Source organism: Zosterops lateralis, assembly GCF_965231275.1.
Source record: "Zosterops lateralis genome assembly, chromosome: 15".
NCBI classification, from domain to species: Eukaryota; Metazoa; Chordata; class Aves; order Passeriformes; family Zosteropidae; genus Zosterops; species Zosterops lateralis.
The window spans coordinates 5,524,119-5,550,748 of NC_139775.1; the positions used below are offsets into that span (position 1 = coordinate 5,524,119).

The 26,630-nt window shown below is 39.8% G+C and overlaps 1 protein-coding gene across 1 annotated transcript in view; it reads right to left on the reverse strand.

The window, feature by feature from the left end:
- The window catches only part of LMTK2 (lemur tyrosine kinase 2), a gene marked incomplete at its 5' end in the record, with an annotated part of 41,507 nt that extends 15,191 nt beyond the window's left edge, over positions 1-26,316 (reverse strand). Inside the window, 7 exons of the mRNA XM_083872904.1 lie at positions 1,029-1,162; positions 7,538-7,625; positions 8,344-8,462; positions 8,960-9,033; positions 10,776-10,920; positions 11,759-11,883; positions 26,163-26,316. Of these exons, the coding sequence (XP_083729030.1) occupies positions 1,029-1,162; positions 7,538-7,625; positions 8,344-8,462; positions 8,960-9,033; positions 10,776-10,920; positions 11,759-11,883; positions 26,163-26,316 (839 nt within the window). The remainder of the gene's footprint in view (positions 1-1,028; positions 1,163-7,537; positions 7,626-8,343; positions 8,463-8,959; positions 9,034-10,775; positions 10,921-11,758; positions 11,884-26,162) is intronic.
- Positions 26,317-26,630: the final 314 nt, after the last annotated feature.

The following is a 26,630-nucleotide window of genomic DNA, read 5'->3' on the forward strand; positions in this document are numbered from 1 at the left end:
GGTTTTTTCAGGGGTTTGCTGCTGTTTTAAACCTGCACCTTTTAAGACTTAGGTTTGAGAGTTCGTTTCTCCCTGAACACAAGGTCTCTGCCTTCCCTAAGCAGCAAGATGTGTGCGTTGATAAGCTCCAACACAAGCTCCTGACTTGCTGAAAGGGTGATGCAAGTGCTGGTTCTACAGCAGAGAACAGACTGACAAAGTAACTGTCTTGTGGTACTCTTTAATATTTTAGTCATCTTAGAGGTTAATGACTTCCAGTTCCTTAACTCCTTTACATTTAAAGCAAAAAAAAATGCTTGTGTTTTTCTGGGCAACTTGTTTAATGAATTAATTTTCCCAGCCCTCTGCAACTACTGCCATTCGTTCAGTATTGACTACAATAACTTTAATTAAAAATAATTATATTAATTAAAAATAAATCTAGCATTTCCCCTGATGGGAACAAGATTCTTCTCCTAGCATGATTACTTTGAAATCTGACAGCCTCCTTTAGTGAACATTTAAAGGTTATATGAACAACAATGCAGTGAGAGAATACTCCTCTCAGTCAGATTTTCCCTCAACTCAGCTTCCTCCTTCCTGCATTATAAAGGTGCTGAGGTTTTTTTTCCATTTTTAGTAACATGGGTAACATTATCAAAGAGAAGTTCTACATTTCTACAATCTAATAAAAATTCACAGCAGGTAAGATTCATTTCAACTGAATTTTAACATCCCTCCCTTCACAATAAACAAAATTAATTTGACTTGGCCAAGAATGAATCCAATAACTACACGTGGACTGGCTTGGCAGCAGGTTGTGTTCGACAGGCTGCAAGCCCAAAGAGCAGGTGATCAGCTTTCAGGCAGGTGGGGCTGGAACACCACACCACTGCAGCTCAATTAGCACCTTCATTAGCATCACACCTTCATGCCTCAGGATACTGCACATGTTTGTGGAAACAGAGTCTTCAATACTCCTGGATTTTAATGAAAATACCCAGCTGAATTTCAGAGTGCATCCTGGCTGGCATTTCTCTAGAGCCTACCTGTGCACAAAGTTGTGTTTGTGCATCACAGCGAGGCCAGCGGCGATCTCGCACGCCATTCTCTGGAGCAGCATTATCTGAGACTCTCCTTTCATGTGCTCCTGCTCATTGCAGATATAAGTTTTCAGGTCACCCTGTAAAAGAAGTTGAAGATACTTATTAATCATATATGTTGGTTGAAACTGAAAAAAATATTTTTAATAAAGGATATTTTATAAGTCATCTAAGGCATATGATGTTGTCCTTAAGGGTTTTTAATCTAATCTTTTAGTAATTAACATCCTAGATCAGACTGCCACATAAAACCAGTCATGCATTAATAACTTCCATTTAAAAAAACAGAGTTTGATGAATCTCTGCTTTTAAATGAGATGAGTTTTCAAGTGCTCCAAATCAGCAAAGCTGTCTGTCTGGAATTTGTAAGGGGTTGGAAGGAAGAGACTAGACAAGAGAGTTTCAGACACTGCCAGCCCACCAGAGCTTTCTATATAAAAAGCATGGTAATGCAGCCCATTTCAGTCAGAGAATTCTGATGATGGCAGCAGTTTTACTGAACTCAGGCAATGCTGAGCAATAGACATACAATTAATGAGCCCACAGAAGCACTCCATAAATTACTAAAAAAAGAACAGCTTTGAAATAGAAGAAAATAATTGAATACTGTCCAAACTTTCAGGAAAGAAGAGAATCCAAGCAAGGGAAAAGAGTAAGTTTCTCATGACACTATTGTTCACTTTCTCACAGTTTGACTTTTAACCCAGCAGTCCTGCATTTTTGTTACTTAAAATATAGACTTTCTGAAAGGTTAGCAAATTATTTTAAAGACATTTCTGTATTGAGACTGCACAACATATATCACAACTTGTTTCACCAGCATAACATCCTGGGCTCTGTCTATGTCCATTGTCTTCCCAAATCCTGGGCCAGGAAGCTCTTGCCAAAGCAGAGTTTCAAACAATTAGGGAAGGAACATTCATAACACACACAGGTGCCAAAGGGCAGAGCCCAAGGAATACAAGCCCTGAACACCCAGCTGAGCTGACTGTAGGTGGCAGCAAGAGCCTGAACAAAGTCAAACTGTAAAATCGTCATTCATTAAAACAGCAACTGCTTGCTTAGGGCTTGTCCCAGGTGGATTAAGTTCCTAGGATGCCTAAAATGCACTCAGGAATGACTTTTTAATATTTAAATGCATTAGTAGCAGCAGTGCTATGTGCCATTCCTTATTTAGTAAATTATTCAAGTAGGCATATATTTTTTGTAGGAAAACAAACTTTTTTAAATCTACCACCTTGAAGCATACTGGTTCTATGTTCCCATTCTGGTTTAACTAAGGCTATAATCAAGGTTAAAAATATAAAATAGGCATTTTTGTATTGCTTTAAAAGGACATTGTTTTTACCAAACTGGGGTGAACCAATGGTCACACTCAGGTGCTGAACTGCCCTTCACAAGACCCTGGACAAGCTAAAGAATGTTTCAACAGGGACCTCATGAAACTCCAGAAAGATAAAAGCAAACTCACTGGGAAGGAAAGATCCCCTGCAACAGCACCAAGTGAGGAGTGGCCAGCAGCACTGCAGGAAGGGACCTGGGCATCCTGGTGAGCAGCAAGCTCCACATGAGCCCTGTGTGCCCTGGCAGCAGCTCCTGGGCTGCATAAACAGGGCCAGGGCAGGTCTCACCACCTTCTCAGCACTTGCCAGACCACACAGATCCTGTGCTCAGAACTGGCTGCCCCAGAACAAGACAAACTGGAGCAAGGTCAGGAAAGAGCCACCATGACAGTCAGGGGTCAGAGCATTTTCCCCCTGAGGAGAGGCTGAGGGAACCAGGCTCATTCAGCCTGGGGAAAGACAGACTTCAGCATAATGATTGTCCACTGTAAGTTACTAAAGACTAAGCCAGGCTCCTCCCTGTGGAGCATGGATGGAGGATGAGAGAGAACAGGCAAGAGCTGAAACATGGAAAGAGCTTTACACTCAGGCTGAGTGTAAAGAAAACAGTTTTTCCCACAAGGACACGAACAGAAGTGCAGGCTGCCCAGAAAGAACATGCAGTTTCCATCTCTGATGCTTTCAGGATTCAGCCGGACAAAGTCCTGAGAAATCCAGTGTGACCTCAGGATGAAACTGCTTTGAGCAGGAGGCTGGAGATCTCCTGAGCTCCTTGCTAGCCTGAATTATCCTATGATGCTTCCCTGCCTAAAAGTAGACAGTAGCAACACAGCAACATTATCCCTGCACTATTTTGAGAGCCACAAAATGGCCCTTTATTGACAGACTTTTTAACACAGTAAATATCAAAGGTTATATATATCTGAATAAATGCAGTTCTGCAAAATTCACTGCAGAGACATCTAAATATAAAAAGCTCAATAATCATGCTTGAGGAAGGCTCTATCTTCTCTCCAACCTCCTCTGCCACTCCATCTTTTCCCTCTCCTGGGATTCCATGAAGAACTAAATTTTGCCTTTCTTCTCATCCTTCTCAGTTCAGCCATTTTTGTAATATAATAGATTTTTAATATATTAAAATATTTTTAATATAGTTTTAATATACTCTCTCTGTATCAGCCAGAAGCTGGAGGCACACTTACAGTCAACACTCTTTGGCAGCTTTTTGTTTTTGCAAATTCCATATTGGGTTCATCTGAACACCCAAATGGCTGACATGACTTTCTAACCAGAAGGCACTGATGGTTTTAAAAACGTGAAGCAGTTACTAAACTATGTCTACTGAACACATTCTACCAAGTTGTCATAAACTGACAAATGCCCCTTTTACTGTTACGCCACACACCACTGACAAACTGCTCTTTGGCTCATATCCATATTGACCATGATCATTAAATAGATTCACTGAACTCTTTGATTATGAAGCTTTCATTGCAAAGATTCTTTTTTGATTAGAACATGCTTTCAAGTGGCAGTAATTAAAAAAAGAACCAATCACTGCAAGCAGACACCTTCCCCTAACAGCAACATCCCTAAAGTAATCTACAGAGCATTCCAGGCAAATATTGCATCCTGCTGATCTCATCTGCCCAGGGAATTTCAAGACTTGAAGAATTTCTGTAAGAATTTGATAGGCAAATCAGCCTCACAATATACATGCAACTTCCACATTTGAATAACTTTCCTTTTACTCATAAATTATGTCAATCCATTAGAGGATTTGCTATGCTGACAAAATGCTGGCCACACACAGGGCTGAGTAATATATTAAAGTTAATAAGATAGCTACCACTATTTTTAACCTGGCATCATTCTGCAACATTTAACAGTGAACAGTTAACTATTCATAGCAGACTGCACTGACATACAATGCAACTAATATAGGGAAAGGGGCTGGGAGACCTTTTTTAGCATTTCTTTTTGTATTTACTATTTTCTAAATAATTTTAACACAGGCAAAGCATATAACATAACAGCTTAAATCACTTATGTGCAACTGACTTCTCTTGCTTCTTTCCCAGCTCTTCAAAGCAAGGGATACAGAGCAACTTGGACTATATTATAAAACAGACCAAATGTTAGCCAAAACAGCTCTTGCACATGCAACCAGCAATCTTGTGTAACAGAAATGTATCAGGAGTTTCTGTGGCCAAGAAAACAAGTAAGCCAGCCTGCCTGACATTCAGCATTGCCACCCTGACAGCTCTGGTTTCTCTGCACTACAGTTTCCAGTGCCTCTGACCAAGAGCTTTCAATGCCAAGGAGCCTTGGAACTGATAATCCAAGAGGACAGCCTGAGCAGCCAAGACAAGGTCAACTGGCCCTAAAAAAGCTACAAATCCAAGCAAGAGAAGTAGCAAAAGGAGGACACGCTGTGATAGGCTGTGAGTTTGAAGGAGTGTGAATAAAATAACCTCTGTACCCTCCAGACTCTGTTGGTCAGCAGAATAGACACATTTTTTGTTACTTAGTATGCCAAATTTGCTAAACAAGGTCAACAGTGCCACATGAGCCTCAAAAGAACTTGTCACCTGAAGATATTAAAGCTTCCTATCCAACACAGCTCATCTTCTTGCCATGTTCTTTCAGAACTGTTGAATGCTTACACACACAAGTACAAGGGATTAAAGCACCTCCATGCAACCCCAATTCTTCCAATTTCAGGGGAAAAAAGTAGAAAAGGAGCTTTGAGATCAATTACTAAAAGTTTAAAAAATCCAAATAACTGTCACTCCAACTGCAGTGATAAAAAGCTTCCTGACACTCTCCTAAAAACCTTTTTACTAAAAAAACCTATTTACCCACATCTTCCATTCCATCATGCTTCCTTTACATTGCTTCCTTCCTGTCTCTTCTCTGTGCTTACTCCAACATTGCCACTTCCCACTCCAGGCCCTGGAGCACAACAAGAATTAGTGATGTACAGGGAGACTGAGCTGCTCACTTGGTTCAGTCTCTGCATTGAACTGCAAAGGGAACATTGTCCTGTCTGCCCCAGCCCCTGAGTATTTGTGTGCACAAAGGAAAAAATACCATCATATCTAGGAGATGCTCAGCTCTATCAAGTAAGAACTCTTTAACTGAGCCAGACTTTAATATGAAGGTTATGTTTAACTGACTGTAATATATAATTTTCTAAAACCAAGTTTTAGTTCACTTGGAATAGAATAATAGCATGAACATTTATTTTCCATTCCAAAGAAATTACCTAACTACACTCAAATTTGTAAAACTACCACTTTAACTGTCAAGCTTACAGCCCCCAGTTAAAGTGAAAATCTATTTCATCGCCTTAAGTAAAATCCTTTCCAGATTACTCTGCAGGACCATGACAACTTCTGGCATAAATAATCAGGCATCAAACAAGCATATTATTTTTTTCCTGTATACCTAAAGTAGGGCAATCTTTAAAAGCTACTCTATCTTCAAGTTGGATTAAATCACGCAATTATTTGAAAACATGGCAGCAGTTAAATCTGATAGACTCTATAAAATGCAACTCTCTTTCCAGGATCCTTTTAAAGAAACTCCAATTTGAATAGCATGTTTAAAAACCAGTAAGTAGTATTCTATTTCTACACTGAAAAACTTTGAAAAACCTCATCTGTTAACCTTAGGCACACAGTTTTTAATTGTTAGCCAACCTAGAACATTTCACTTTGATCAATCACTTAAAAAATCCAGGCATTTCTTCCATTTGGAAAAGAAGGATTTTATCAGCACTTCTGCCTCATTAATTTACCACAGCTAATATATTTCAGCAAAAGAGCAGCATGGCAAAATATAATTATTTAAGGTCACAGATTAATTGATATTTCTCCAAAAACTCAAGTTCATGCTAAGTAATTTAAATTGCCTGAGGCAACTAGAAGCAGATTTTTGCACGAGTTTAAAGGAAAATTCTGCAGTAGAGAAACTGGTAAAAAAGAACTTGTTGAAATTTATAAATGCAAACTATCCTATTTCTGAAAGACTTATTCCTTAATAAGGACCCATGCACTTCTGACTTAATTTCTGTCTTGCCATTTCCCTAGGAACTTTGCTTTGGGTGACATCTACACAACAAGCCTTAAAAGCAGCTCCTGAGCCAATGTTTAGACGGCCACTTGGACTTTGGGGTTTGTTTGCTTTTAGTAATGTGTTACTCTACAATAAAACAATTCAAGTCTTTCCAGACTCTGCATGCTCGGCATGGTTCAAAGGCTCTGTAGGTGCCCCCCCTTCCTCACAACATTCATGAACATTCCAAGGAATGCAGTGGCTGAGCTTTGTGCTGTCCCTACCATTCCAGGGACCATGTGGCACTGAAAGCAGTAGAACACCCTTCTGTGTGTTCCTAGCCTTTCTTTTGGTGCCCAGGAAGCACAAGGCAGTTGCCTGGGGAGGTAGAAACAGCATGAGAAAGGAAATAAAAGGATAAGAATGCAGGGAAGACTACCAAAGAGACGGGATCAGGAAGAGAATGAAACTGAAAATTCCAGCTGTTAGAATACACGTGGCAGATATCAGAAGTGAGCCCACCACTATATTTTAGCACCAGGCAGCACAGCATGGGTAAAATTTGGGCACTGTGGAAGTGGGGGAGAAGGCAGAAGGGAAGAAATTCTTCCATTTTCCTCAATAGTTCCACATAAATGGTACTAAAAGCACATTAGGATTGCAGACAGGAAATATTTTTGATGTGATATTGGTATGTGCATGTGATACTGGACTGTGGTAAAAAGCTCCCTGTTATGACACCCTCTGCCCTCCAAGCTTCCTGCTGAAGGCAAACTGAGACAGGTAATTCCATTATCAAGGAACAGGTATTTGCCTCTTCAGAACACTCCACAAGCACTTAGAACATACGTGATGAACTGAAAAGAGTACAAACGAAAAATTGTAATTGTGGTTCCTCTTGAAAAACAAACAAAAGCCTTCTAAAATTCTGGTTAATCAAAAAACTTCCCAGAAAGCAAAAGAACCATTTCATGAGCAAAGGGCATTAAATAAACCACACACAATTCACACCAGTGGAAAAATAACTGCAGCGTCTCATATAAGTGCACTTACCAAGTCACAGAACTCAAAAACTAGGAGATAAGGAATGGCTTCCACACATTGCCCAATACACTGGAGAACATTTGGATGCTGAAGAATGCTGGAGTGAAAAAATACAGTTAAAGCCAGGAAGATTACAGTAGAATACAACACACTGAAATCCCTACCAGAAGTTTCAACACATAACATTGGAGGGAGGTGGCAGGAACAGAAGCTGTAAGTACCAAAGTCACAGATTTCCATTTTGTACCTTTGTATCTCTTTTTTATTGCTGAAGTGTATCACTGACAGCAGCCAAAACTCAGAGGATCTCAAACCCACAAAAGCCAGGATTGCCACATGAGAGTCACACCCATCCTCCCACAACCCTTCATACCAAAAATAAAAGCATGCAACTCATGAACTGCACCAAGGTAGAGAGCTGGCTAAAAGATAAACCTTTTTTTAGCCGGGTTAGTTCCCAGCCAGATCAGTTACTTTTCCTAAATTGCTCCAAAAGCACTTGTGCCAATGCAGCAGAAGGCACAAAATTTCTTCTGACAAATGCCAACAATGTAAGCCTGAATGCAAACATAGCCAGCACGTTAGAAAGCACCAAGAAGAGAAAGCTCTTCACTGACCAATCTTTTACAGCACATCCATGCAAGGTAAAGCACACTAAGTGAACACAACTCCTGCTCACTTCGGGTTGAGTGTATTTCACATTTTATAGACAAACATTACAGTTATATGGGAGGGCAAGTAGAGACAGTAACACTGAACAAAAGCAATATCCATAATTTATCTGCAACAGGATGAAGCTGTGAAACATTACTTACTAATATGGTTCTCCATTTCTTAAGAATTGTTCTTGCTCCTTGGGACCTGCACTTGCCTTTAACTCCTTCACTATTACCCTTGTTATACTAGTGCCTGTGTAGATCTCTCCAAGGAGAACCTGAAATAGAGATTGTCTTTAATCAGAGGGGAAAAAACATTTGTAGTCTTCCTGCAAAAAAAGAGGAAGAGCTAAAAACACGCTGCAGGAAAGATTTTCTGGCTTTTTTACAAACACAAATAGAACTCTGATCTTTAAATACATATACTTAAATCTTGACAACTGATTTACATGTCAGCTTTCAGAAAATATATTTTCTACTGAAGACCACTTATTTACTTAATTTTTTCCTAAGAAGAATTGGTAAAAACAGGAGTGTGTTAAATAAAACATATGGAAGTGAAATGTCTAACTAGTCTCTAGTATGAATCTACAGGTAAATTTTAAAAGCACAGATCAGTGCTGTGATTTCAGCTTAAAAATGCATGCAAGGAAATATCTAATTTCAATTAAAAATTTTCTATGCTTTTTTGTTGAGTACCATTTTAAAGTAAATACAGGCCTAGTCAGCTGGGAATAAACCTCAGTCTATACAATATGGAGAGATAACTCCTCACCTTTCCAAACCAGCCATTTCCAATTTCCTGGATGTAGTTTAGACTCTGACGTGCAACTTGAGACTTTGATCCATCTGTCACACAAGGAAACAAACGTGACAAGTATCAAACCACTCAGATGGCCAGCTAGCAACTGCTGAGGAAATAATGCAAGCTTCTACAAGATCTATTCCCGCTTGGGTGCGCACACACAGCCCAAGCACCAAACCCTAGTCAGATGTACATAAAGTAGGAAGGGAATGTTGTGACAACAGCACTCAAGTGAAACTTTTCGCTTCTAAACTACACCAGAACACACCCCCAGCAAAACCACAGCAATTGTCCTGATGAAACATGAACTTACAAGTTTTTAACACATTCAGCAAGAAAGCAAAAAGGCTAAGTTCTGATTCCCATATAAAAGTGTATTATAGCCTGTAGCTGGGTAGAGAAAATAACCTACTTACAAAAGTCTCCTATGTAAATAAAATAGAAAACCCAAGACAAAACTCATTGTTTGTACATCTTAACATTTACAGTTACGTAGATTTTTATGAGAAAAGGTTTGACTGCTTTATTCTTCAGCCCAACTGCCCTACTTGTAGCTACCATCTGGAAGGAGAACATTTTTCAACTAAAAATACTTCACATAAGAGCCCAGAGAGGAGGATAGAAAAGAAAACCCAGATCTTGGCAGAGGATGGGCAGTAACAATGGCAGACCTCATTCACCAGAAGAGATTCAGCAGTGTTGATCCCTTTGCTGCCCATTTGGTTAGGAACACTAATTGATTTAAACAAAACCTTTTATTGTCTGAGAATTCTAGCCCACAATTTACTTCCACAAACTACACTGTGAGCAGTATTATTGTACTGGAAGAGCCAGAGCTGTGTAATTCACTGTCAATGTGCTCCTAAGCATGGTGAAGGCCACAGCAGGGCACCCACATTTTATCCAAGCACTCAGGCACATTGCCTTACTTCTGGCAAAACACTTGGTGTGACAGCTTAATTTTAACAATTATGGCTACACAGAAGAGCTGATATAAAAATTTTCACTCATAATCTTCCCCAGTTTTTTAAAATACTGAGTCATTTGTACAACTGTGTCATTTGTATTAAAGGCACACTGACAGTTTCTTGAAATTAGTACAGGAATTTTACTAGAAGCTTCCCTGAATATCTAATGATCAAGCAACATAAGTAGTATGTAAAACTATGAGAAATAGCACAATATAAAAGTATTTTAGGCTAAACTCTGCTTATAATATGGTAAGGCACTTAAGTTTCCTTTTACAAAAATTGTATTTTAAAGAATACATTTCAAAACCCCTTCCACACAGGGAGATGAAACCTAATGCTCTGTCTTACCAAAATCACATTTACTGCACAAATAGGCTACAGTGACATCAAGAAAGTGATGCAGCTGAGCAGTAGCACTGTTGTCAAGTAAAGGATTCACTCTTATTTCTATTTAAGGGTGGTGGTTAAAATCCAATGACAACTTAGCCATGAAGAAAACCACTAAAGAGCAGGAGCCACAAATGTCCCAGGGTACTTCAAACCCTTTAGGTATATAGAGATATAATGACAGCAATTTAGAGAGGGCATTTTAAGGCAGTTTTGTTCTCTTAAGCTCTCTTAGCCCGATCACAGGTTAATATCTTAGAAGTAACATTTCCCCTTTTATCCTTTACCCTATAAAATCTATTGGGTCCGTTTATGGAAATTTGTAACAAGTTAATTTACTACAGTAAAGTCAAACATTATCAGCCACACTCCATTTTAGACACTGAAAAAGCCTACTTTTGTTTTTGCATTGAAAACCAGTATTTTACCTGTACGAGACGGAAACTGGGAGGGAGTTGGTAAAGCAATATTGGGAACTGAAAGAGTAAACACTTCTGCTGGAGACTGAACAGATGGAGTATCTTCTGCTGGAGGTGTAAAATCTATTTCATCATCAAAGTTATCTTCAAATTCCTAAACAAAAGAAGCCTCAGTAAACAAGCTGATCTCTGCCTTTAAGTAAGCACTAATACATTTCTTTTGGTTTGAGTGAGCACTGCTAAGGAAGTTTAGCTTTTTTTCAAGGATAGTGACAGATATTTAGTGTTCTATTCCTTATTTTCCATTAATTGTTGTCTTAAAGAGATCAAAGCACTGCTTTCAATTATCAAAGGGTTTTTGTTTAGTTGGGTTTTTGTGGGTTTGGTGGTTTGGGTTTTGTTGGTGTTGTTGGGTTTTTTTGCTTTGTTTGTTTTTACTTTAAATGCTAGCCCTGGCTTTGACTGAATTACCATGAACTGCTGAAGCCAAATATTCTCCATTTAGAAATGAGAGCAAAATTCAATTTTAGGAACACTGATTACAGATGTTCCAAAAGTAACAATTCTCTCATGACTATTTCTCAAGAGCTTTGCTACAGTGCATATGCATCTTCAGTATTCATATTCAACAGCATTGTCCTAAACCTCACCTGCAGACAAAAAAAAAAAAACCAAAACACAGAAAAACGACAAAAAGGTTCTTTAGAGCAGAATGGTCTCAGAGATGTAGCTTTTACTAATGACCCCGACAGCTAGTTATTTTTTGAAAAGGCATTAAAGATCCTTACTGCAGCAGGGAGCAATTAGTTAAAATAAACAGCTGCATCAGGACTCCACAGCCTGTAGGAATACAGTCCCTGGCTGATTCAGAAGAGAGGATGTACAGTGACATTAGTTGTGCAGAGAATTAGCACAACTAATCAAGTGTTCTGGATATCAGGATGCAGCTGAGAATATCATTTGTACACACATTGATAACAATCAGGTCTTACCTTGAAATCTATCTCGGGGTCTTTACAGCAGGAAACACAGTTTGCCAGCAGAATGACCAGGACCACCAGAGTGCACAGAGACAGAATCACAAAAGATGAAGGAACTTCAGCTGTAGCTCCTTCCCCTAGAAATAAACATGCATGCAGTATTATATAAATATGTTTAGCACTCTAAGAAGTTCCTTCAAAACATATTATCCACATGCATTTATTTAGAAATGGGACTCTGAACATTTAATCCCATGGATATGATCAAACCTAAGAAGAAATTAGGGAGGATGAACTGGCAAAATAGATCTGTGCTTCACCACCTGCCTGCACCATTCTGACTTACTTGGTTCCAGCTAAGAGGCCTCAGCCAACATGATTTACTGAGGTTTATGATGAACAATGATAGCACCAAGCCTGGGGATTCTGTTCAAGGCAATAAATTTATACAAATATCCAGACACAGAGAGTAGAAATCTGATCTTTGGGAAGACATTTCCCATGAGCTGTAACACCTGACCTACAACAGGCAGCTAGAAGAAATCCTCACCAAAACTGCACACAAATGTAAAATATATCACTATAGGACAGCACTCCCTCTTTCAATAAATGCATTTGTGACAGTTTGCCAAACACACAAGTTGCTGTCACAAGTGCAATGGATGTAATCAATTCCACACCATTTCTGTTCCTTGTTATTCACAAGGTGATTTGTCTCCATTTCAAGAACTTTAGATTTCTAGCTGTTTTACAAACATTTCCAAATAAGTTTCCAAAATTTTATATAGAAACATTCTACAACACATTTCCTGAGATTAAGTCACACAGGATCAAAAGCCTCAAATGGCATTTTAGAAAAATCTCAAGTTACTGCCAGAGGTATTAAACCTATTCTCATCCCTGTTTTCATCTTCAGTAGAGAACAAAGACACATGGCTCCCTAGGAGACCAGAGCACACATCTCAAGGAGTTGTTTTTGTTGTTGTTTCTTTTCAAACAGGTACTGCCACAGGGATCAGAAGAGTGGTTGGACCACATCTGATTAAAATATATTTAGCTATTACATCACTGTCAGAGTTTAACAATGTCAGGTCACCTGGACTGACTGGATTTTACAAGAGCAGTTGAGTATCAATGGGAACATCTGGCCATAGGACATGGTATAAATGAAGCCTCAAAATTAAGAAAAGCAGAAGCTGATCACTAGTTAAGGGACACACAAACTTGTCCACCTAACTCTTAAACATTCAAAAAACTGTGAAAACTAAGAGATATGCAGAAAAAGCTACAGCTTTTCATCATGTTCCACTGAACACTCACAGAATATTTACTTATTTTAATTAGATGTAAAGACTAAACTGACATAATGAAAATCCTGCTTTGAAGTGTGTCAGCATACTTCCAAAGGTCACATTTTCTGCACAATTAGGAATATTATCGATACAACAAATAAAAGTTAGCAAAAATTGAAGATTTTCAAACAAGCAATTCTGTTTCTAGTTTCCACAATAGCTTTGGCATTCGAACCTCTTTAGGGACTGGGAATACTTCACTGCAGATATTGAGCACTGTTCAAACACAGATCAACAATGATGTGAAGCCACTCACCAGCTTTTAGTCATAATTTTGAAGAGAACAAAGTATCTCTGAAGAGGGCTCTCAATACAACAATTTATATTCATATAAATCAAATCTTCTACAAAACTCAATAGATATTTTTCCATTTCTAAGAATCACCAAGAAAAAAAGGGGGAGATAGCAGCTGACTTGTGTTTACTTCCTCCAGATGTTCAGTAGCTTTACTAAGGAGACTGAAAATTACCTGACCAGCAAATAAAAGCATTCTGTGAAGCCATTAATTAGCTAAATTACTGTAACAAACACACACAAGTAAAACAGCAGTAGATAAAATTTAAGAAATTCCTCTGAACTCCTAATTGAAGCCAAATAAAATGTAGCTTTACTACCAAAAAAACCCCAGAAAATGTATGATACCAGGTATTACAAATTAAAATTATTATTTCAGTCATTTCTCCAAACCCATCACACCTGATTTCCAAACAACTTCCTCGTCTCCACTCACAACTTCACTGAAACAAGTCACCTTCACTGTCAACTCACCTCAGACTATCTAATGAACAGATGCAGATTTTCCCTAACAAACAGCCAGGAACACATCACCACAATCACAATATACCCCTCCCAGTAGAAGACCAAGACTCTTGTACCTCTCCAAATGTTTCATGCATTTGGGAAAGTTGGCCAAGCAAATCCCTGCACACTGAACTCAGGCACCAAGAGCAGAAAGCATTTCTGCTATTTGAGGACTTAACTTCAGACCAGGTCCTTAACAGGGGGGGTATAAAGCACCTCAGCTGCCAAGTGTATAGAACACTAAAAAATGGTGACAAACTTTATTTTGGCTTTCTGGCACACTCTAAGGTCTCTTTTGGCTAACATCAATTTTACAGTGACTTCCAGTTGCCCACAGAAACTGGGGATTGTCTCTCCTCACCAGAACCTTCTACTCCAAACACATCATCTTCCAGGTGGCCTTTCAGACCAGCCTCTACCAAAACTTGAAGCAGCTCTTCAGAATCTGCTCTACTTCTCTCAGTTCTATTGTTTCTTTTCAAGACCTGGCCAGGGGGTTGTGCCTTCAGAAGTCCATCTACTGCAAGTACATCAGCTTGTCATGATGGTACCTCCACCTACAAACTCTCAGCCCTGCATTATCCCAGCTACAGCAGCACGACCACAACTTGTATCTACACAAACATTACCATGCTCACTACAACTCAGGATCCCCACTTTTGACCCCCAGCTACAAGTTATCAGAGCAAATCCAGCTAGAAGGGTTCAAGCTCCTGATGATCTTATACACAATCTATTAACACAAAGTGAGACATTTATTTAACTCAAAGTGGTTTATTTAACTCAAAGTGAGACATAATGAGCACTATCAATCATAAGCAGCATTTATTGTACGTTAGATACACTGCATATGTATTCAGACACTTTATATGAAAAAAATAACATTTTTGCTGGAATTCCTTCTGTGAAGGAAGCTACACATTTATCAAGCCTGAAGTCTAAGCCTTTTCTGCAAGCTACATTGGTCCCCATAAGGTAATCACCTCTTTTAAGTGCCCTGGAAAGAATACAGAAAAGAAAAATATTGCTGCTGTTCATTATGTTACTTCCTAACCTTTAAAACCTTTTCAATTCCCTAGAAATGAAACAGTGTGAATGAGCAGCAATTAATTGGAGAAAGTAATGATATTTTTTTTTTAAAGGAAAGATCACCTTTGAAAAGGCAGCTAATCATTAATGGTCTGTTAAGATGGAAGTCATCTAAACTTCCAAAAGCACAAGGCAATTTTCACATAGAAAATTATGAACAGAAGCTTTAATAGAAGAAAAATGCCAATTATCCTGGGCAAGTTTCTGCAACAGTTACAGAACAGCATTTCAGATGACTCACACAAGTGAGAGCTACTTACTAAGAATTACAGAATCTGTCTCTGTTTGGATAAACTTTGAAGTTTCTTACATAGTAATTAATAAGTAATATTTTTAATTTGCAGAGGGTTTTAAAAAATGAATGCAAAATTAAGTATTAAATTATGTCAACCTGTAATTGGGCTAAAATTTATTGTAAGTGAAGCTATTTTAATAGCTTGCATGCATACATATTCAGTGACAGAAGTCACTGATTAGGTATTGGACCTGGTCTTTGTGACAAAGCACTGAAAATCTGCTGCAGTATAACCTCATTTGCATTTTTCAACTATTTCCATCCAATGATTAATTCACTGGAGCTTAGTAAAATGACTTGGAACTAGAAGATGTTTAATACCCCCTTTTGTTTGTAAATTGTGAAAGTATGAAGGAATGACAGTTATTTATTTTATGTTCCTGACTGAAAAAAGCAACTAGCAAGAAATCCATTCTAATTAATGCAGAGGACCATTTTATATAGTCATCACACGAGAATCTTCCTAAATTAAATAACATAAATGGAAATAATTTTAATATAAACCTGGATAAAATCCAATAAACACTGAGAATTTCATATTGCAAAAATTAAGATTCTTAATATCATACATTCTAGAGAAGTTAATAGATTTACTCAGCATATCAGTATAAAACCCTGCTATATTTACAGTAACCCTATGTAGTAACAATCTAAAGCATGTTAATATCTATCTAGAAGTCAGAATCTGTTCTTTAGGAAAGGAATCACCAAACAGATTAAAAAATACTCTAGGCATGCCAAGGGCAAAAGGCTTCCTGTCAGCTAATACAAACTGTCTAGACTAGTTTGCTTTGGTATATCCAAACTACTTAAGCCAGAGGAAGAGGTCTGGATTATATCAGTCCTGTATTAAAATAAGCAGGAGATGAAATGCAGCTGTGTCACCCTATGTGTTACTGCAAGGTTAACACAACATAATGCTTTACAAAGCTCTGCGCTAGGACATGTTCCACCCAAAAATGGCATCTAGATGATGCTAAATTATCAATACAGAAAATCAGGTATTCCTTCAAAACCTCACAAGGTTAAATACATCCATGTTATTTACACACTTTTTAGAAGTACATGGTACCATAAAGAATTCAAAGCCCTGGCTGAGGCAGATATTTAATTAGCAGCTACTGAAGCAGATTCCTCAGCACCTCTGAAGATGCCATTTCCTAAGCAAGTTCTTCACTAAAGCCTAAATTTGAGCATAGCACATGTGAAGTCAAAGGCTGTACACAGGCAAGTAGAGAACAGGCTCACTGAGAAAACAATGATGATGAACTGTGTTGGCATTCTCAGGATCAAGTACAGACCTGAGAACACGCGCCTCAGCATTTACTACGGTGTTTCAAGGGCTGGAAAATGTTATTTTCATACAAAGCATATTTCAAAGCAACTTCTATAGGCCAGGATTCCCTATCCCTTCCTAAATTTCTTTTAAATCTCCTTTTTTCATAAGACAGTTCTTCAGCCACCAAATGCAACACCTAAGCAAACACAAGTTCCTTTTTCACTAGAACCATTTCCCTTCTCTATCCCATTTCCCAGTCTGCCCACAATACTCTCAAATACCCTCATGTCATCACCTGTGGCATCCTTTGGTATCATTAAATACAAGTAATGAGCGTGCCAACTAGCCAAACATTCCATCTATGTTTACTTGTTGAGCAACAGTCTCCACCCAGGACAACACAGGAGCAGGGGTAGCAGCCCATACATGAGTGATGCTGGGCTTGCCTTTCTTCAACCTTCTTCTACAGATTATGAAAGGCCAGGATGCTTGAACTCTCAATTTTGGTTCAATGTGTAATCACATTATTCAAATCTCCACCTTCAGAAACCTGGGCTAAAAAAATGCATGATACCACACAGTTCTAAGCTTGGGAAAAAGAAAAGTAAATGTATATTCCAGACATTACTGAGTTCACTCATAAAAGACATTCACTACTGTGATAAAGGCAGCGTAAGGCACAGATAAATTAAGCATTATTAGGGCACAGTGAACTTCAAGGGAGCATCTGATTTTAAGCTTTCAGCACAGTAGTTGCTATGCGACAAGAGTCCCACTGCATAAGCAAGAGCCCATTTCCTTTCAAGAGCTGCTATGTAACTGGCATTAATAGCTATAACTATTTCCAGCACAAATCTAGCATGACAGCAATCACTTAAACTGTCTCTTGGACACATTCAAATTATATGATCATGAACTAAGATGCTACTTTATGACACCAAGTCAGGAACAGTGCAGTCTTTAAAATACTAATGTATGACCAAATCTAATTTTGTTCCCTAGCTATACCCAGGGCATCTTTCATAAATTTTGTCAGTTTACTTACTCTGCTTCTAACAAATATTAAAGTAACCACATTCAAAAGTGTAATAGCACCCTAATTTATAGTGGTTTTGACAAATATGATTTTAAAAGCTATCCCAACTTTCCTAAATAATGCTGTCATTCTCTTCTATGCCAGCAATTAAGTGGGAAAGTGCTATCGACTCCTACCCAGTTCTTCACAAGTCAGATTCAGATCATTATCTTTCCCTCATAAAGAGTTTCTCCTGCATTTATTTACTCCCTCAAATCTTCAGAGGTTTGCTACTAATAAGCACAAAACCATATAGACAGAACCAGGCCTATAAATTCGGATGGCCTGCAGGTAACACGCAGAACACTAAGCCAAACCTCTACTCAAAATTATTTTAGATGCATCTATTGTGTAATGCCTGATTTGTATGACAAGATGCAGCACAACAGACACTGCAACTCCTCCATTTCGCAACAAAAAAACCCCAACCAAACTCAAGCACATTCCATTTGTTACCAAATTCCTGTAATCTCAATTTTTTCCTGCTATGCTCCATTTACAACTGAGCCAAAAAGTGCATTATTTTCAAGATTAAGTCTCAGAAGAAATGGGTGCAGTACCATTATTTAGTTGTGCAATGCTATATCACGGTGGGCTTTAAAATGCTACATTAGAGGGGCATTCAAATCACCAACCTTCAACTGAGATACAACACATGCAAACAGAAGTTTTGAAGCAGTGTTATTAGCATTTCAGACATTCTTTTGAAAATAAAATGAAGAGAATTTTAGCGTGAGAGAGACACTCCAAATTCCAATCAGCCCTTTGCTTTGAATGGCCATTACCAATACAGTACCAGTACTACAGGAAGAAACATTCCCAAGATCTCGGAGACTTCCATTGACTTGCTGTCCTCAACACAATGGCAGCACCTTAGTGAAATCTAAAATGCTTCCAAATGCCCAAAGTATTTCAAGCAGAGACTAGAAATGTTCCTTCATTGAGCAAATCCCAAAGAACAGACTCACAACACTGCTTTAGGACTTACACATTTCTCAGTCTACACCTGAACTTCTCAGCATTCAGATTTTTAGTACTTAAAACACGCAACTAAAGCACAAACGTTTACTGTCTTAAAACAAAAACCTGGAACAAACTGTTGAAAATATTATTAATCGAAGAGTTATTTCAAAAGTCTGTTTTCTCATGACACTATTGCTGCCCTTACATTGGATAATGCAAATGTCTAATGCATTAGTAATAGAAGTAACTTTCACTATTACATACCCTTTGCAAAAGCACTTTATCACCTGATTTTATTTTTCCTTCTATGGAAAATCCTACTTTCTAGATACTGTCTCAAGAAAAAAAAAAACAAAAAAACAAAACAACTCTTAAAAGAGACTTAAAGCTACACCTATCCAAGTTACCTGTGCACAATTGTACTTAATCTTTCTGAAAACAAGAAGCAGTAACTAACAGCTTGTCCAGAAAACAGTTTCCAGGCTAAATCTGAATTGTGTCACACGGCCTAGATCAAAGTCTGGCACTTGGAAAGACACAAGTAAAATTACAAGACTTTTCAGCAGTAGTGTGGGGAAAAAATAATCCAAAGTCAAATGCAAGTCTGTTCCCATACTCTTTTAGACAGAAATTGAGACATTTCATCCCTCTACTCGGCTTGGCCATTACAATCCCTGCCTTACCCTAGAACTCCATTGGGTCCCTCATGGGGCCGGTGGTGGGATGAAAGGCCAATTCTTCTGAAAAGCCAACAGCTTTTCTTCTTGACAACAAGTAACCATCAGAAGGAAGGGCAACAAAGACATGGTCATTTCTTACAGAGCTTTCCCCATAAAACAATAAAAACCCCCTTCACACTCCTCCAACCCATCTGGATACATTTCTACAGTGTCAAAAGCCAGTAGCACAGTTAAACATGTGTTTTGTGGACACATGACCCTGAAATATCACTGTCCTATGCAATAAGTTACAGTATTTTCAAGAAGAAATCTTAGCTACTTCATATCATAACTGGATATGTAATTCTACATCAACAACTCTTGGCAAATTATCTCTGCCCTCCCATTTGTCCTTAAAAAGAACAGGAGTCTATCCTGCAATATAAGCCAACATTTTTTCAAACTACTTTATCTCACGCTCCCCCTCAATGTTTTTACAACATGCTTCAAATGAGTTTCTACATGTGCTTAAATCCACTTTGTGTGTTAGGGTGGCACAGGTCACGTATCCTAAGGCAGGAAGATCCAGGGCAATGCTGGACCCCCTGGAGCACAGCATCTCAGAACAACACTGCTCTGAGCCTCCTGTTTTCTGAGCACTTGTCCTGGCCTGCATATTGGCTGAACAGTTAGTAACTAACAAAACTCTGAGCTGGGATTAGTTCTACATTACTGACCTTATTCTATTATCCTACAAGTCTTCCCAGTAATGTCAGAGAATTACTCACATAACAGCATACTGCTCAATTTTAATAAGGACTAAATATAGGCTGGTACTTCAAGTGTTTACAAAGTGAGATCTGTTTGAAGTTCCAGTGCTAGAATCTCATGTTTGCACAAAGGCATCTTAAGACAAGGTAAAAAATATCCATGTTAAATAATTATGTGCCTTATGCCTTCACGGCAGTGTTTCTGGAAAATCTGGGTAGCATTATCATCTTGCAAATGTATTACTGACTCTTAATTGCATGTATCTATGTGTGTGCATAAATGTAGACACACTCACAAAATTCTGCTGAGCATACTTTATTCTGTATTGCCAGATGTTGGTTTTGACAATTAATTCCTGTTCAAGTACATTTTTTTTTTTCATCTGCTATACCATTTCTCCAACAGTGAGGCACAGGAGTTGTAGTTGTTTTTTTTTTAAACACAGGATAGACCACAATAATTTGAAGTAGCATGAGATGATCACACATCATGGTACCTCCAGGCATCAGAAAAGTATTATCTGGACCATGGAAGCCAAAATGATAGCATCTCTTTCTCCCACCATTTGATAGCAACACAAGCCATTAAATACAATGCCTTTGAGGAGATTAAATTCAGTTCACGGGAAAGAAATCCATAAATGCAAATTTCATGTGATTGGATTTTCCAGAATCTTGAATTTATAGTAGATGCCTTTCCAACTTCAATGTACAGCTAGGTTAAGAAATGGAGGAGAGAAAGGAAGCAGTAGCATTTTGTAAAAAGAGCTTATTAGATCTATATCTCATCCCTTTTCATAGCTAAAGGATCCCTGGGGAAGAACAGGCCATCGAGTAAGTGACTGATTTTGGAGAACTGGATCTGATGTACAGGCTGAAAGCTTAAAAGTCAGCACTTAAAAAAATCTCCTGTTACTATTTTCTACATGTCTTTCATACCAAAGAATCTCAGGGTGCAGTGGTAGTGCCAAAAGAGTCATGTCACTGTTGAATCACTACAGTGTGATGTTTTCTTCCGAGGAAGGAAACTTGTAAGTGTAGCAGTGTTGGACAAGGTGTTACTTTGTACAGCATTTCATACTGAAAATCACTCAGAAGACAATTTACTGACAATGTGCTCCCCACCACTACCTTGCCTAAGCTATATATGGCACAGCACCTTGCTGTAGACAATGCTTAAAGCATATATGCACACTGAAAGGGCTATCCTCACACATTTTATACATTTCTGCTTATAAAACTCGTCAAAATGTTTCTAGTATCTAGATGTTGCTCAAGAACTTTCATAACAGCAGTACAATGAAAACAAAGAGCTCATACAGAGCAACAAAAGCATAGAAGCTTTTGCAAATTGTAACCAGAACTGTATCAAGCTCCAGACACTAAATATCCAGACCAAACAGAAAGGCAGACCCAAAATAAAACCTAAGGAAGACTCCAGTACTCCATGTGCTGTCCTCCTGCTGCAGAACTGCAGTGTTAGTACTAAAACAGAACTGTGATTTTTGCAGCTCTGGCATTACACTGCCGGAGGTTATCCCACGCAGATAAACCGTGTGTGAATAGTGACTGAAAGCAGACTACAGCGAGCATCCAGAAAGTTACTCCCAATCATATTTACCTATCCAGAGTGTTAGATCTCACTTTTTTTTTTTTTCTTATGCAGGGGCACAACCAGCACCCAGCAATGGGCCTTTTCAAATCAATGCCCAGTGCCTGATGCTGTAACAAACCTTCAAACAGTCCCTGATCAGTGCCATCTTCATGTTGCAATGATACCTGAGGAATACACCCAAGCATTCAAGACGTGACAAATTGCTTCACAAAGTGACTTCCCCCTATGAGGACTCCTTTAGTTGTAGCAAAGTCCAGACACTTTACAGCCACAGGCAGAGAAAGCAAACCAAGCCTGTGAATAAAGCTTTGCGTGGAACATCCCTGCAGGCCAAAGTCAGGGTTGGCTTCTTACCTCAGAGTCAAACTCGCAGATAGAAACAAAAGATAAAAGACAAATTTCCAGCTCTAGTTCTATGATTAAGTGCCTGGGACAGAAGCTGGAAGAAGAAATACAGGGAGAAGTAAACAAGTTCAGTGCTTGAAAGGCGAGGAAGCGTAGACTACTCCCATGAAAGGCACATTTCACAGTTAAAATCCTCACCATAAAAGCAAGATTTTTCTTAACTTCCAGTGATCTGAGTTGCCAACTTGCATACACTTAGAAAATGGCTTTTCTTATTATGTACAAGAGTCAGAGACATTTTACACTGTACCAAACCACAGGCCACAGCTACAGTTCAGCCTCAGTCTGACAGAACTCCAAGTAAAACATCAAGCCAAAGCAACCCAAAAGCAACAATTTTCCCAGGACTATATATGTACTACAGAGCTCATCTTAACACAAAAAAATAAAAGTGACTTCATTTCAAAGTTTTAACTTGCCACCTGAGGCCAGCTGAATATTTAGATACTTCAGATTCATACAGCTGCATGAACATTTAGATGCTCCAGACAAACATCTCTGGATACTATATACCAACTTCTAATCACCTCTTCCTGAATCCTACATGGCCATGTCCATCAGCAGGGACTCTCTGACACTGACACCCCACTGGGCAACTCAGTTCCAAGGCCAAGGTTCTCAAAAAGCAATCATGTAGGCACCAAGTCCAGCTGCCTCCCTTAACTGATCAGACTGTGCAGTCATTGCAAATGTGAAATTGAACACACCTGCAAAAAATGCTACCACCTATTCAAGTTTTACAAGATAATAAAAGTATTTCTGAGGCCCTCTTCTTTGTATTTGCAAAACCTTCATAGAGCACAGAGATGATGAAAACACTTTGTCTGGCATTACACACATACTTGATTCAGATGCTCAGTGGAATTAAGGTCAAGTATGGAAATCCAAGTCAGAACTGAGAGCCTACATGTACATGTAAAGCTTTAGCACAGTAAAGCAGCCATGGCAGTTTGTGATGCATTGTTTGGCTGCTAAACACTGCTGCAGAAAAGCCCAAATGCCCTTCCTTCAGCCACAGGGCTGGTAGTGGAAATCACATTACACTGATGCACTTGGGAAAAATCACCAATACTCAGCAGGTTTAAGAGAACTTCAACACTTCAGTCTAGAAACTCCTTTCCAGCACAACTGCTGCAGCTCTCACCTCCAGTATAAAGTCAAACCTTAAGTTCAGAACTATCACACTACATATCAGTATCCTTTTCCACTCACAGAATAAATTAAATCTAAGTTGGTTGAAGTATTTTCAGGCAGTAGCATCTTCAACAGGTTGTTTTTCATATTTCCTATAATAATTGCTATGAATCTTACCAGGGAAACAGTTCAAGCCTGATTTCCTTTACCTCCTCTCCTTATTGTTGGATAACAAACATATTAAATTAGTTTAGAAATATAACATCAAAAATGCAAGACAAATATAAAACACCTCAACAATGCATCCCTTCATGTGCAAGCACTGTGAAGCCACACTTGAAAAGAGAGGCATCATTTCCCTTACTGAGGCCCTGAGAACCTGACAGCTCCCCAACCACCCAGCCTGGCAAACCTCCACAGCATTCCCACAAACAGCAGCATTTTTGCACAAGGAATCCAATCTAGTCTTGCTAGAACCTGCCCATCACCACTTCCAGTATTCCAGCTTCCTCCCCAAAGGAGAAGTTAATTTATAATAGGTATACTCCATGAAATATTCCATAAAATTCCTTACAATAGCTACAGGCACTTTCCTCCTTTTTCTGTGAATCCCATCTTTCCTATTAAAAGCAACACACATAAAAATGTTTCTTGTCAAAGAAGCAACCATTCTTGCTAGGTAAAGAACTGTGGGATTCTAAAGTAATTTTGAAACCAGTTACTAATCATTCTACGAAAAGCCCATTAAATTCTTCTCAAGTTCTCAATCCATCTGTATCAGACCAAGTGTTACAGTCAACTGCAAAAAGTGCCAAGGTCCAGAACAGAGCCCATCACCACCTGCCAGCCCCAACAGAGGAAACCAAAGCAACCTGTCATGGGACACAGGAGGGACATTCACAGTATGGCTGAATGGTTTTTAAACACAACCCATGACTCTTAACCCTGCAAAATAACGTCACAGGTTTGTCTTCAGACAGGTTATAAAACCTGCCTAAAATGAGAGAAGGTTCAAGCTGAACCAGTTTCATTGTCATCCACCAGGAAGATATTCAAAGGAAGGAAAAAACTCAAAGCCTCACAGCTCTCTCCCCCTGGCTCGTGCTGCTCACACAGGTGATGACACAAGACACGGTGTGGCCGAAGGATCTGTTGCACTCAAACCCACCAGGCACAAGTTATTTCAGTCAGGAGAAGTCCTCCCAGCAAAAGTGATCCCAGCAAAACTGGAAAAGGTTCCTAACAAGGCCCTAAAGTTTCAATGCTAACTATCCATCAATAAAGTAATCCAAATACATTGTCCCTTACATGGGCAAAGACACAGGAGAAAGCAGCAGCTTCATTTCCTGGAGTTCAGGGTTTCCCATGACAGCATCTAGACAGTTGGCTAAACCTGAGAAAACATCCCATGTATACATACTTTGGTCTAAATATAATGAAAACCTACATATAAAATTACAATATCTCATTCATGTTGTATGAGCCCAATATTACAACATCATAAATATTTCCATTAGCAGTACTGCAGTTGGCACACCTGATTCAGTCTTTTAAAAATACAGAATTTTAAAAGAACCCAAACAAACAACACTTTAATACTATGTCCTGCACTTTGCCCAATCAACTTTTCATTTTGAGAATAAAGCTTTTTACCAGTGCCATGGAAATTATGCCTTTCCCCTCCATCTTTGTAAGGTACATGCATAGTCTTCATAGGAAAGAGGAAATTGTATTTTTTTAAAAAAAGAAAGGAACATATTGACATTTCCCTTTAAATAGAAAAATTAATTGCATTTCAAGGAAAGTAAGACCCAGGAAAGGCAATATAAAATCTTTCATACAGAACTGATTCTGCTGCCTTACCTTACAGCTCAAAAACAAATTAATATTATTTGGATAAACCTGAAGTATTTTATAAATGAAAAAATATATATCATTTAGCATCAAAGGAAATAAAGATTTGACTGACAGTTTTCTCTTTTTCAGAAGTTTACTTTTATACGACGCCTGAAAGACCTCAAAGCAGGCTGATGGAGGGAGTGACTTATGAACAATTTATAGATGTTCTGGAAGGAAAAACTGGGAATGAGATAGGTCCAAAAATAAAGGAAGTATGGGTTCCACTCCCAGTTTTGATACTTCATGTGGAAGAGCAGTCAAATTACCTAATCTTTGTGCTTCATATTTTTCCCTCCCCACTGCTCCTGCTCCTCCCTCAACATCTTGTCTAGTTAAGCTGTACAACTGCTCACGGCTAAAAGGGAATCTCAGCACGCATTCCAACCAACCCAACCCTAACAAAATTCAGTCTCAATACAATGTTATGTTTGCAAGTCCCAATGAAACGCCAACAATAAAAAAGAATCAAAGACACAGTTGGCACCTGTGAGTCCTAATAAACCTCTGATCAGTCACTCCTACAACTGCGAGGACATATTGTTTAGTTTGTGCTTTTAAGACAAAGAGGAAAATAAGCAGGGAAATGGAAAGAAGTTAGCGTTATCTAACATACGAGAGAAATAAATGTGAAGTACATGACTATTCAGAGAGGCCGGCCGGGGGGGGCCGGGGGAGGAATCCGACTAATCTGATCGGAAAACAGGGAAGCGCCGCCTGCCCTGAGGAGCCTCCACCCAGGGACGGGAGTCCCGGTGATTCAGCGGCAAAACCAGAGAAAGGAAAACCCCGCCGAGCCCTGTGCGGGCGAAAACAGCAGCACTATAGGAAGAAGGTCTGCGGTAAACACACAGACGGAAGAAGCCCGTGGCTCGGTGTCAGGGGTCTGTCCGAGCGATCCGCAGCGGGATATCGCTCCCCGCCAGCGGCAGAGCCGTGACCTACAGCCGGAGAGCCCCGTCTGCCCGCCGTGCCCTTCCCGGCGCCTCGGCGGAGCCCTGCCCGCAGCCGGGAGAGGGAGGGACGGCATCTCGGAAAGCCGCAGCGCCGCCGCGCCCCCGGCCCCGCTTCCCCGCGCTCACCTGCACCTGCCGGCGGCAGCGGGGCCGCCTCGCCGCCCCCCGCCAGCGGCCACAGCACAAGGACGAGCCCGAGCAGGTGCCGCGGGCCGAGGAGCCGCGGGCCGCCGCCCCCCCGCCGCCCGGCGCTCCCGCCGAGCCCCTCGCGCTGCCGCATGCCGCCCGCTCCCGGGCGGAGGCCCGGCGCCGAACGAGGGGCTCGAGGTTCTCAGCGACTCTGAGGAGCCCCCGCGGCAGCCGCCGCCTCCCGGCCCCGCGGCATCGGCCCCGCCGCCGCTCCTCTCACAGAGCCCCGCCGGCCCCCGCCGCCGCCATCTTCCGGGCTACCTGACCGCCACGGGGTGGGGCGCGCCGCCGATTGACAGCCTGGTGCACCAATCAATCCGCGCCTCGCCCCCAGGAGGCGGTGCCACTGGTTGGGATGGGGCTAATCTGTGATTGACATGTGTATCGGCCAATCGCTCTGCAGAG